This window comes from Aptenodytes forsteri, unplaced genomic scaffold (genome assembly GCF_000699145.1).
Source record: "Aptenodytes forsteri isolate BGI_AS27 unplaced genomic scaffold, ASM69914v1 Scaffold270, whole genome shotgun sequence".
In the NCBI taxonomy this organism is placed as follows: Eukaryota; Metazoa; Chordata; class Aves; order Sphenisciformes; family Spheniscidae; genus Aptenodytes; species Aptenodytes forsteri.
The window spans coordinates 725,507-739,329 of record NW_008794631.1 but is presented as its reverse complement, the minus strand read 5'-3'; the positions used below and the strand labels follow the sequence as shown (position 1 = coordinate 739,329).

At 42.2% G+C, this 13,823-nt stretch overlaps 1 protein-coding gene across 1 annotated transcript in view; it reads right to left on the bottom strand.

The window, feature by feature from the left end:
- Nucleotides 1-664: 664 nt before the first annotated feature.
- The window catches only part of KIAA0895 (KIAA0895 ortholog), a 34,138-nt gene continuing 20,979 nt past the window's right edge, over nucleotides 665-13,823 (bottom strand). Inside the window, exons 4-8 of the mRNA XM_019470529.1 lie at nucleotides 12,693-12,836; nucleotides 10,461-10,593; nucleotides 8,955-9,260; nucleotides 8,340-8,437; nucleotides 665-3,844 (exon numbers count right to left, since the gene is read on the bottom strand). Coding sequence (XP_019326074.1) covers nucleotides 3,683-3,844; nucleotides 8,340-8,437; nucleotides 8,955-9,260; nucleotides 10,461-10,593; nucleotides 12,693-12,836 — 843 coding nt within the window. The 3' untranslated portion in view covers nucleotides 665-3,682. The remainder of the gene's footprint in view (nucleotides 3,845-8,339; nucleotides 8,438-8,954; nucleotides 9,261-10,460; nucleotides 10,594-12,692; nucleotides 12,837-13,823) is intronic.

The window sequence follows — 13,823 nt, the reverse complement described above, 5'->3', positions numbered from 1 at the left end:
GGGGGGGGGGGGGGGTGGGGTGGATTTCAGGCTGAGTTTTCCGAACTAGCTAGCAAGGGAGGAGGAATGTAATGCAATAATATTTAGCTCTCTTGCAAGGCACATCAGCTAATGACTTTTAAAGTATTTCCATTAAAGAGAACCCACAACCCTTAACTGTTATCCTTACTTATACATGAGGGAGCTGAACCATAAGGAGATGACAGGACTCCCTGGAGATCAGCAAGCACATTTTATAATGTGAGAGGGGACAAGGAGTCCTGAAATGAAGCAGTGGGGAAGACAGGCGTGGATCAAAGTGTTAAAACGGAACATTTGGAGTTGCCTTTTCCCGCGTGGATGGCACTGAGAAACGCATCGCAGCCAAGCGGCTCCGATGATGCCTCAGACCATATCCTAGAAAAAGGGAGGGTGTGTAATTTCCTCGTGAGCAGCCGAGCCTTCTCACAGAGCAGAGGGAGCCGTACTCGATGTAAGACTTAACAGACCCTTTGCGACTCCAACCCCCAGTGATGTTTTTCAAAACTGCGTCAGAAAGCCATCTCTTCCACGCACAGCTTGGGATGTCCAACTAGCCGTAGAGCCAATGCCGTTGAAAGAGAGTAATGCTCTCACACAACATGATGTAACACTTCAGCACTCTCGTCTCTGTCATTCTTTCATTTATCTTTATTTGTAAAAGTTGTACAAAAAGCCTTTTAAAATTGGTCTGGTGAAACAGGGAGGCTTTTCCAATGTTGACCGGGTTTCTGTATAGGAATAACGTAGAAGTAGCAAGACGCTAATACGCAGCAAAGCAACTGAGCCAGACTGCTAGGAAAGGCTATCATCACATCATTGACGTCATGAAACTGTGTAGTGACGTGAGCTCACGTGCACTGCTGTCCATACGCTTTATTACAGAACTTCAGTATCACGACTTAGTAACCAGCCCCTTCACAGTGGGGAAAAAAAAATTCAGGAAAATTTACAAAAGCTACACTTCAAAATTTGAAACACTTTTACAAAGGAGGAAGGACAAATCTGATGCCGAAAACAGAAGCTGACAGCTTCATCTATTGCTACAGTATTACTTTGATACTGACCACTTCTAGACTCTAACGTGGCACAAGGCAAATCTATTTCTAGAATAAAGAACAGAAGTTTAATGGCACCTACTGCTTTGAAGAAAATGTGATGCAGGTCTTTGAGTAAAGCAAAAAGGCCTGTAGTAGCGTTTAGGGCAACAGTGGTAAAAAAGTCAACTGGCTGTTGGACGAAGGGCTGTATGGTATTTTGTGGCAAAGCAGGGTGACTAGCACAGCCTCCTGGTTTCAAGGACACATTATGTACATACACTTAGATTACAAGACATTACTACTGGGGGAGGGGGAAAAGCACTTTGCTTATGTAGAGGTCACTGGAGGAAGGCAGGGATCTCTCCTGTAAGAAAAAAAACAGTTCAAAATTGTCCCCTTCATAAAGGACTGGCCCTTTTGCATACCCCTGGGTTAGCAAAGTGAGCCAGATTCTTCTGTGGTGTAGCTCAAACGATCTCTGCCTGATTTACTCCAAAGACAGCTTTTGAGAGCAATCTTTGACTCGACCTCAGAACTGCGTGGCTTTCTTGTTGCTTCTGGCAAAGGAGCCAAAACCTGGAGCATGTGGGTGTGTGAATGCAAATCGTTCCCGTCAGGCTGCTGCAACACCGTGTCTACGTGGCGCAGCTCTAAAACAAAGTTGGGCAGGCGAAGTTACCCATGATCAGACTAGACAGCCTGAAGGGGGGGAGGAGAGAAAAAGGGCTTTTATTTCAGTATACAGAGGCTGAAAGGCTTTCAGCTCATGAGCAATACTGACAATACAAAATTAAGGCTGCTGCAAGCAGTTCTTGGTCCCTGCCTTGAAAATAACCAAATTTAGTAAATTATGCTTGTTAAGCATATGTTCTTTTTTGAAGCAGTCAGCCAGCCAGCCGCTGCAAATGCACCTGCAATACTATCTAAAAGGCAGCTGCTTTCATGGGATTATTCAAAAACATTCAGACCTCTTAGCCAACTGAGAGCTTTTCCTCACAGATTTTCCTATGGATCAGAAAACGCGTTCTCAAGACTTTGCTGTAATGGCTGGTAATGTCCTGGGTGTAAAATAAGGTGGGAGGGTTATTCCATCCACTTCATTAAAGAACAGGATAAGCAGGGAGGGAGGGATACCAGGGCTGAGGTCCATGCAAATGCAGCGTGGAGGAAACCTTGGCTCCATCTACTTGCCTTATCCAATGCCAGGCCCGTTACCAGTGGGCCAAGACAGAAGGGGAAGAAACGGCTGAAGCGCTGTCCGAGGCTCTCGCTTGTTCCTGTCCAGCCTCTCCTACCATAGCTGCGTCCCGGGACTTCAGAGGAGTCCTGGTAAAATGCTGTCTACTATAACAAAACCCTTTGTCAGAATACTTATAGGTGCAAAACTCAATTCGCCTCGATAATTCCATAATACTCTGGAATCAGAAAATGTAGTTTATGTAGGAAGCCCTCCTGCGTAATCTAAGCTATTTCTCATGTGACTAGCCATGCCTTACAGTAAGGTGCTTTCTCTTCTTGGTTCTGGATATAGCACCGGCAGTTAAAACAGAGGTAAGGTTGCTTCAGAGTGGTGCAGCACTTCTGTTGGAACACAGGAATAGGGCACTTGTGAGTCGCCTTTTCCCTCCATTCGCATCTTGTTTCTTCAGCGAGCTCTGCAAGCTCAAGCTTGCTGTAGCATGGAGGTACTGCTCAAAAAGTGACTTGACTCTCTGTAGGCTCAGGTGACCCAGAGAAGAAGTGGGCGTTGCCTGCTGTGCTGAATCACGTCCCTGTGTTCCTGAATTTATTTAAAACACATAAGTCATGAAATCACAGTTCTGCCCGATCCTTCTTCCAAAACACTGCCATGTTGAACTTCCTAGACATGCTATGCTTGTCCTCAAAGGGGGGAGACCCTTTCCAGAATTCAGCTTCCTGAAACATGTACTATACAGATAAAGACGTGGAACAGTGCAACTTTTTGAGGGGATAAAGGGGATAACTTTGCTACCTGCTTACAGTCATTAAAACAGCAATACCTACGGTTTTTTTTTTCTGAAATGCTAAAAGTCCCCCATTAAAAAAAAACCTAGAACTTTTTATAGCATTGCAGAGCTTTGATCCTATGGCACAAAGACCTGCTTCTGTGCACTGTGTTTTTAGACTTTCTTTTTTCATTGCAATGATGACCAAATGGGAAGGAGTTATGCAGACAGCGATATAGCACAATCTACAGCAGTTCTATTGCTATGAACCGTGAAAACTATGACCAAAGACAGGGCAAACACAAGAGAACTGAGGGGGAATTTCTCCTCTTTCTCCTTTCCTCCACCTCTAAACCTGGATGGGAAAAGGCAGTATCTTACAAAAGACAGTGTCAAGCGCTATAGCTAGCATGTAAAACAGAGTAGGTGATTGGACAGATCACTGCAAAGGAATTCCTAAGCCAAATTTTAAAAAATGCCCAAACCCTTTAAAAAATACAATGCAAAAGGAACATAAAGGGACTTTTTCTGAATTCTACATATTCTGGCCACTTTTTCCTCCCGCCCCACCCCTCGTAAGTCCATTTTTGCAAGCTCTGGGAAGTCCAGTTCTACATCCTCAGTTGCACAGAGTCAGTGAATGGTGGGCTAATACTGTTAATTTATGAGATCCTGGAGCTCCTCATCAGTCAGCTCATTGACTTCCATGATCTTTTCCAAGTGCTCCATATACCGGGCATGGTCTTGCAAAAAGTGCGGTACCCTCATGTTCTCAATCACAGCTAATCCTTTCAGGCGGTCCACATCCTCATACGAGATCTGCAAGGAAGGACATGGGTTAATTTCGCACTATAGCCCTGTTGTTACTTCTCTGCTGCGGCTCTAAATTCTCTCTTGTAGATGAGAAAAGATTTCAGAGCAGGGGGATTTAAAAGCTTGTGAGAATCCTTTGAAAACAGGAGTGACTGTGTGCCTCAGTGGAAGATGCAAAAAAATGTGGTTTTAGCAAATGGCTCCATACTTCCTGATTCTGCTTTTGATTCAGTCGGTGAACAGACTCATAGGAACCTGAATGAGAATGACCTACAGCAGGTGCAGGAATAGAGGGGGAAAGGATGGAGCACATGTGAGTCTTGGAGTCTCTTCTCAAAGAGGTGGAAAGATTGACATGAGAATGGAAAAAACACTGTGCCAAAGACTGAGGAATTAGAAAGGGAGTGCAGGACAGGCATGGCACGGGAAGCAGGCTTTGGGAAACGCGTGGTGCCAGCTGACCCGAACTCTGATGTTTTCATTTTCAGTAGCAAGTGTGCTTATGCAAAGCTAAATTACAATGCACCTCTAGTAACTAACTACAGCATGCACAACCCTTAAGCATCCCAATTTTTTTTTTCCCCATTCAATAGTAGGGCAGAGATTGTGTTTGCCTCTTGGCATCAGTCTTATGGGTATAGGTGTGACACTCTCAAACTTTTTCCAGCTACTACAGGGCCTACTACTTTTTTTCTAATGAAAGCTGAGATTTTTCTCCATAGTCTTATGATTCTACGAGCTAAGACTTCAAGTCTTGAGTTCACAGTAGCTCAAGGTGCTGTGAATGATGGTCCAGAAAGGATGAATGCTTTGGCTGTGCGATAGCTACACAAGCTGTCCTGCAAGCACAGAACAGGACTCCTTGGGCAGCCATCCAGCGTGATGAAATTTATGTGGTCGCCACTTTGTCTACAAGCTACGTGTTCTGGGCACCCTACAGACAGAAGCATATGTACTGGCAAAAAACACAAGCCTGACTGTGCTTACTAACTGGCACATCCTATTTCCTCACAGCAGGTTTGTGCCAGGTGGCTTGAGAGTGGAGCCTGCTCTGTCCAACCTTTTTACCCCATGTTTCTTCTAAGGAGCTGAGCACTGTGCTGTCAGGGCTCCTTGGAAACAGCCTGCCCTCTTAGTAGGTGATGGTTCCTATTCAGAAAAGATTAAAGTGAGCATGGATGATCCACCGATGTGTAAGGGACACGGAAGGGCTGATTGGAAAGATAGGAGGGTCTAATCCAGATTGCTAAACCTGATCCATAGAAACAGTCAGACATGGGGTGCATATCTCGCTGATGATACTGGGAACAAAGTCTGCAAAGAGAATTAATTTGCATCTGAGTACACATGTATGCTTTTCTAGCTGCAATGACAAGATGCATCCTGATTAAAAAAATGAACATACACCCATGCCCAGGCTTATTCAAGTCACTAAGATACCGCTGTTTGAAAGTGGTGTGTGGCATTACATCTGATTAACGTATTTAGAAGTAGATACAGAGGAACTATACAAAAATCATACCATCTCCTCTCAGTCTGGAGACACAGCACCAAATGAGATTAAATACTGACCTTCTCTCCTGTCCCAGCTTGAAATTCTACCTCTTTTCCTCCCAAACAAAGGAAAGAAAAAGGACCCTTTCCCCCTCATATTTATGTTCAGGGGTTTCTGTTACTGCTGCAACCAAGGAACAAGTATCTGTGATCCGAGGTGTGGTTTGAATGGGATGTATTTCCCTAGTCGTTGCAATTGCTAAAAAAATGACAAAAATTGACATTCTGAGGAGATTAAAAACATAATCTCATCCTACTGTGGCAAGAGGTTGTCTTCCTTACCACATGTAATTAAAAATTATTGTACTAGGTAAAAAAGACTAGGCTAAAACATCTACTTAGGCTCTTTGTAATGTGTTCACATTCTTGGGAAACACAATAGTAGGTGACATTTTGCTGCTTTTGCTTTTCAAAACTATGGTAGTTATGCTACACTGAAGTGCACCCAATATCTGCATTCCATGTTTCTTCTTTAATATTACTTGCATGCAATTCCTACATGAATGTTTTGCAGTGCTTCTCATATTCAATTCTTTACTGCAAAGTTTTAAAACTGCTCCTTCCCAAAAGCATCTTTTCTCAGGCTTCAGGCTCTTTCCTTGGTTGCTTCCAGGTATGCTGAACAGCTTGCACAAGTGCACAAGCAGTGTTCTGGTTCCACACATTGCTCTCTTCTACACTGTAAGTAATGTCAGAAGCATCAGAAAGGCACGGCTGCCTCCATCAGCCAGATCTCTAGCACTCAGATGAGAACAGAAGACACAGAAACCTCAGCATGGCTCTGTCAGATACATTCACATGAGAAAGCAGTGCTCTGATTTTACAACTGTGTTAACTACCTACTAAAGCACAGAAGCAATTCGTTGTCAGCAGCATAGTTGACTGCTTTTGTTTCCTGTTATGTTCATACCTTTATTGCATTTGCAATAAAAACATGCCTAAGGCAGGCATGCTGAGAAAGATGAGCTCACTTGTTACAAGAACACTGAGAATCTTCAAAAGGCAATGAAAATTTTCCCACTAAATGCTGGGCTTCCCTATGTTTAAATCCTGTGCTTTTTCTTCTAACCTGGAAGACACGCCAGCTGAGCTTAATACTCCCTTTGGAACAACGTGATGCTCCTATTCCACCCTGACCAAACAAATAAATCACTCTTTAGAGTGGTGATAAACTCGTAATAACCACAGGGTAGATCTCAGTGCAAGCTTCATATTCCTCGACGGTCAGAGAACATGTTTTTCCTGAGGGTATATGGAGATATTGGAGCGGGCCCAGTGAAGGGCCACAAAGATGATCTGACATACGAGGAAAGGCTGAGAGGGCTGTTCAGCCTGGAGAAGAGAAGGCTCAGGGGGATCTTACCGGTGTGTATAAATACCTGATGGGAAGGAATGATGAGGGAGCCACTCTTCTCAGCAGCGCCCACTGGCAGGGCGAGGCAATGGGCACCAGTTAAAATGCACAAAATTCCATCTGAACACAAACCGCTTTTTTTACTGTGAGGGTGGTACAACACTGGCACAGGCTGCCCAGAGAGGTTGTGGAGTCTCCATCAGTGGAGATATTCAAAGCCCAGCTGGACGTGGTCCTGGGCAACCTGCTCTAGCTGACCCTGCTTAAGCATGGGGGTTGGACTAGATGATCTTGAGAGGTCCCTGCAGTCCTCAACCAACCTGTGATGCTGAGAGCAGGCACTGCTCTTATACACAAATTTCCAGTTTGATTGCAGAAGACGTGTGCAGCAAAAACATTCAGAGTAGACTTTAAGATCCCTTGATTTTAGAAGTTGTAAAGTCAAGCACTTATAAATTATCATACTGCTAGAATTAAATTGCTTGTAGACCCTTAATGTGGAAGCCTTGCCATGTGGGTTATAGTGGAATCTGTAATTATATGAGGAATGACTTACTATGTTTTTGAAGTGGCTTGACAATCCTGCAGACTCCCTGAAGAGAGAAAGGGATAAAGCAGCGCAGGAACAGTATGTGTGCAGTAGTTTAGCAGGCAGAAGCTGTGTGGAGTTAAGCAGGCTTAAAGCAAAAGGAAGTTTCAGAGGATAAAGTTGCAGAGACTTATTTGACAGTGCAATTTTATTTTCAGAGCTTCCTAACTTGGTTCAGTTACCTAGATAGCTCTGCTCACCAATACGGATGTTTCTTACACTAAAGGCAAAAATTCTTAAATGTGGACCAAAACCCTCTATCATAATATGCTACTTCCCTCTATCACCCATTGATTGCCAAGTAGGCAGAAATGTTGGTATAGCAGCTCTAAATGCAAGCATAACACCACCAATTTGAACCCTGGTTTATGTGAGTATGAACCCTGCTTTATGAACTGTGGAAATATAGCAATCCAAGGATTTGGTTCAGGAAGTGTCACAAAGTTTCTGCACTTTTTAGTATGGTTTTGAGAACAAACAAGCAACGACAGTTAGAATGGACATAAAACATGTTCTGTGAATGTAGAAATACCATGTATTCTGGGGAAAAAAAACAAAAACAGACTGATTTTTGAAAAACATCAGAGGTGACATCAGTGAGAGGAATTTGAGATGAAAAACTCTTTGTGGTGGAAGGGGATGCATTAGCACCAAATGGTTAATTTTGTTTTCTACTAGGACCACCACCTTATCTAGCACCTGTCCCGCTTGCCCAAGACAGTCCATTGTACTGCAAGTCAGGTAGTACCCTGTAAAGGGAGGAAAGGAAAGTCTGAGAAATATGACCGTAAAATCTTGATCTGATAAGCGAGGAATGAGGAAAAGCTGGTAGAAATTTTTAGGACCTCAAAATATTTGTAACTTGCACCGTGTAATACAAGGTGCTGTACAGAACAGAGATTTCTAGATCAAAGTAAAACAGAGCACAATGACTCATAGCTCTTTACAGGCAGGCTTGCTGAAACGATAAAACTGTACCCTTTGGTAAAAATGAGTCCACTCACCTTTCCAAGGGCTGTCAGAAGATGGAAATCAATGGACTCTCTATATCTCAGGATTCGGAGGATGCCATCCAAGTATACCTGATCCTTATTGAAACAGCCTAAAAGGAATCAAGACACATTGTACTCTGTCAGGGTTTGTTCAAGGCATATTCTCAGAAGCCATTATGAGCAGAACAATTTTGTTTTTAAAAACTAGATATTTATATCCCAGACTTTGAAAACCTTCCCAAAAACTAACTAGAAGGCTAAAACCGCTAGCCAGAGAAAGAAATCAAACACAGAAGATGGTGTCTGTGAAAATCCACAGCAACATTACATCTCTTGTAATAAACATGAAAGGAGGTCAAACTGTATGAACTTTTTCATGGTTTTGCAATTTACATTCCCACTTCCAACAAAAAAAATCCATTACTGATTCAGTTTGAAAGTCTCACGGATGTGCATTTTCAGCCTGGTTTTCAATAGCAGAAATCCTGCTGCCTCATTTCAGAAAGTGCGGAGTCCCATTTCTCCCTTTTGTAAAGGTTTTACTGTGTGACATGATGAAGGAGCTCCATGCACGTTCTGAAAGCCCCCCTGAAGTACAAAAATAGAGAAGACAAATAGGGAACCCACCTGGTTGTGATGTGTCAGTCCACCCTCTCTTGGCTCGTACGCAGTAATCCCACCTAGTATTGGGGTCCTTGACAAATTTCCCCACGTCCTGGAAAAGCTGACTGAAGGACATTTGGCTAGCCTGATACACTGTGTAGTAGAGCAGGGCGGCCCTCCAAAGAAAAGGGTCTTTGCGGAACAGGACACTGTGAATGCTTGCTAGCCCCTCTTCTGTAGGGTTGATTGGTTTTAACCCATGTTTTCTACGTCCATTCCAGTTGCACCAAGGCTGGCTGTTGTTGTTAAAACCCCGAAAATAATGAGTTCCTGAAAAGAAAGGAATATGTAACTTAGAACAGTAGCATCTAATGATTTAAAAAAAAGATAAAATATGGAAGGAGATGCCCATTTCAGAACTCTGAACTAGTAAGACTGCGCACCGGGAGAAGTCCCAACTTTAGCCTTGTATACAACAGAGAATTTTGTCAGAGGTAGATACACAGTGCAATTATTCACCTGCTGACTGCAAGTGGGACTCCTGAAAATGCCGAAGGAATACAAATGTCAGCAGGACTTCAGTTCCCAAATCCATGACAAGGAATTTTCAAAAGTGTCTTACATGCTGAATGCCTCTAGCATAGGCTAGGCACTGTAGCAAACGGAAGGAAGGAGAATCCAAGTAAAGGGGCAGAAATGTTGCCTCTTGAAGGTGATTCAACGGCCCTACTGCAGCATCGGAAGAGGCTGTGACCCCTTACAATGTGAATAACAGTGCTTCAAGGCAATCACAGGGCTTATTCCTCAGTTGAACTTCAGTCACTAGCCAAGTTTATCCAGGTTTGATGTACTTAACTAGAACAGATTCACTGAAAAGTTTGTAGAAACTTTCCACGGGGCTGGGCCAACCTTGTGTAATGCAAAATCAAGGCAATCTTGCACCGGTTTAGGGGTCCCTGGGTAAATTCTTCATACCTAAACCATGCCTACATTTGCAAGCAGTGCAGCATAACAGAAGCAGATCTGTAAAGTGAAATGGCTGATGCTGAGGTTGAATGGTTGCGCTATTTTTGTTTCCTTTTTTTACTCCAGACTAGCTCTAGGTTGGTCTCATGAACAAAATGTCCCTGAGCAGTGACAGCACAGAAGGTATGCCCTGGAGCATAGCCTCTGGGCTGGCATCATCTGAAAGGATTACACTGCCTGCTCCATAATTCCCTCGGCATGTGAACCTCAGTGCAGCAAGTGAGACTAGTTGGTAGACTCACTTCAAAAGCTTGCTCCTGATCTGACCTAAAATGCTAATTTACATGATCCCTAGGAATCCTCGAGTGGATTATCTTCCTTCTACTGTGTGGTGTGGTTATAAATAGGTTTCTCCTTCCCTTTAGTACACCTATAGAACAGGTTCTTTAGAGAGGGATGTTCTCTCCTTCTGTAAATGTACAGTGCCTGGCCCATCATTGCAAAATAAGTAAGAATGCATGCAAGTACTCCCCTTAGCCTGAAGAACTGATGCCATGCTCATACCAATTTCATGTCTCAGCATCCCTTCCAGCCAGTGCTCTCGTGCAGTGGAGATATTGATAGTGAGAGTGGGACGGCCGTTCACCACTGTCATTGAGGCTCGAGATAGCAGGTCCTCCGTGAGATGGACCACAATCTGAAGATGAAAGAGTTCAGGTAGCAAAGAGCTCTCTTCTCGCTCCTGTTCCTGCTTTTTCCTTTGGCCCTTCCAGTACTGCATTTCTCTTTGGTCCCTTGCCCTTCACAACTCTTCCTCGCTACCAGCAATCACCTATGAGAGACATTTCTGATTCCACTGGGCTATCCTAGTCACCTGCGCTGCCAACAAAGCCTCAGAATTTAGTGGGCTCAGCATGAGGGTTAAGACACGCAGATATGGCACTGCAAAATTTATTATGGTAACACTGACTAGGTTGGGGGGGGCAATCAAATATAGAGTAAATTAGAGAAAAATACTTTTTTGTTGAACTGTGTCTAATTATTACTGAGAACTGAAAAATTTTAGATAAGCACACATAAATTCACTGGGTATCTATTCACTTAACAGTCTGAAACCTTTTTTTAGTTGTAATTCTAAAGCCACATGAAGGAGGGAGGAAGCACTGTGTACTTTGTTTTCTGATACATGATGCAAACTTGAAATATTGTTAAAATACTGGTATCGTTTTGTTTTATACAAGAATGCAGTTGTTTTCCTGTTTTCTCTTGGAAAATTAGTAATCAAAACAAAAAACTGACAGAGAAGGAAATTAATGCATATTGATATGTATTGTTATTTGAGTTTAAAGAGAATTTTTAAACAAGTGACTGGGAGGGAGAAGGGAAACTCTCTGTTGAAGACTAAGCACCTTTTGCTTCAAGTAATGCCTAAACAAAGTCCCCATAGTACTGCTCAAAAGAGTGCAAGGGAGGGTACCTACAAGAGAGATTTTTTTTTTTTTACTATCAGATTAACAAAAAAGGACCCAGGGATCAAAGGCATTAACATGATGTTTCCCTGTATTCAAAACCACCATTCAGCTTCAAGTTCAACAGCAATCAATCCCATAAAACTCTTATTTAAGATGCAGGAAAGGAAGGTAAATCCTAAAGCATTTAGATTTAAACCACTGGTACCACTTAGCTTTATCAACACCTTTTCAACTGGAGGAAGTATTTTCATAATATTTTAGACCATACTAAGCATGCTGTATTAACCGTACTTTTGGAGAAGTAGTAAAGCATTTCATTAAGAAGGACATGGCATGTTTGATGAGGGTGTAGGATCCTGCTTCCATGAAGACAAACCAAGACAAAACTGAATGCAAAGACCAAAAAGGTAATTTTCTGCTTGCTCTAAACTGTAGTTTTGTAACCTCACTCTTAGAAACACCGATAAAGTCTGGTATCAGTGTCAAATTATAGTCTCTCAAAAAGGCGTGATGAGTTAATAATATTATGTTTACTAATTAAACCTAGTTTCCCAGAAACTAATTTTTGTCTATTGATCTCCCATTCCAGACTCCTCTTGCTCACTGCCAGTGATCTCATCCAAGTCTCGGACTGTGTCAGCTGGTGTCTTCATTTGGAATTCTCTTTTTATACATTCCATTTCACCTGACTATTCCAAGCAGTTCTATGTAACTCAGTCAAACTGGACTTTTTAAATCCTGAATATAGGAAACACATTTTTTTGCACAGGGCTCTAAAAAATTAGATGTTTAGGGTCAGGAAAAACCAGTACTCAAACCAACTCAACAAGCCAACCTCTTTCAGACATTTTTATTCACTTATGTCACTTTCATTTGTGCTGCTGCTTATAAATCAGTCTCTTGGGCTGCTGCTTATTTTTCTTGGCCTTTTCTTAACTCTCTTTCCTTTGGTGTAAATAATTTGATACAAGAGAACAGATGGCAGAACTGATGAATAAATGGAAATGTGCTAGTCTCCAAGTAGCTGAAAAAAGGAGGGAAGGAAGGGTGTCGTTCTTGGGTACTCCCAAAAGAGGTGGATTTAAGAACAAGCATATATGAATCAGGAAACAGGCTCAGAGAGATGGCTGAAGCATTCACGAGGAATTTGCATCATTTCAATTGTTCAAAAATTAGACTGGGGACAGCCATGAGAAAAATATGATGTAAGGAATATTCTTGTAATTATGGAGGAAAGGCCTCCCAAATGATCTCTTGGGTGCATCCATGTGTAATTTCTAAGATCTACAGAAATGTTTCTTTCCTGACCCGGTGTATGACTTACCTCACCAAGACAGCCTTCTTTCACCATGTATTTCCTGACATGATTCCAGATGCGACTTTTGGTCAGCAAGCTGCCTCCAGTGGCCTGTTCAAATTTTTCATAGCTTCCGTATTTCTGCAATGTCCGCTCCATAATGTTAATGGACTATAAAATACAAAAGCATAGCAAATACGAATGCAGTAAGACCCCCGTGACAGATTGGCATGTGTGTTCTTTCACTCCCTCTCAATCTCTCTCTCTCTTTTTTTAATCTTTCTTCTTTTTTTAACTCATTGGGAGTCACTATCAAACCGTGGTCATTAGATGCAGGCTGACACACTCTATAGTCAATTTATATCATCTTCAGACATACGTTAATGCCAAAGTACTGAAAAAAGATTCTGATCAACTCATCTTGGACCCACATACATCAGCATGACACAGATGGTTATCAGTCTAGTGAAAAAATACCCATTTTCTCTTTAATATTTGGAATGTTGTGCAACTGCCTTGTATATCAGACATAACAAGTCACGAGGACATTTGCAGTTTAAGTTGTCAGCATGTTTCTTTTTATGGTTTTCCAAAGAATTTTACAAAGATCAACTATTACTGTCATCTCGCTTCATTTCTTGGTATTTTCTAATTGAGGAATGCTGAACCATGATTAAGCAGATGTATATCTATAATTTTAACAACAATATTTCTACCAAAAATGTCTCCTTACAATGAAATCCTCTGTACCATCGGTGTCTGTTTCAGAAAGGAGGAGAGAGAACAGGAACTTTATTCGCAGAATTTTCATTTAAACTTTTCATTTAAACCACAATATTTCTTTATAACCCCCCCAAAATGAAGGAGGGATATTCCATTAGGCAAATAAAGTGGTACCAACTTCAATTCTCTTATGTACTTTTCATTTAAACCACAATATTTCTTTATAACCCCCCCAAAATGAAGGAGGGATATTCCATTAGGCAAATAAAGTGGTACCAGCTTCAACTCTCTTATGTTAGGCAAGGAAGAAGAGGCGGTGGGTAGCCCTGTATGTTAGGGAGTGTTTTGACTGTCTAGAGCTTAATGACGGTGATGAAAGGGTTGAGTGTTTATGGGTAAGAATCAGGGGGAAGGCCAACAAGGCAGATATCATGG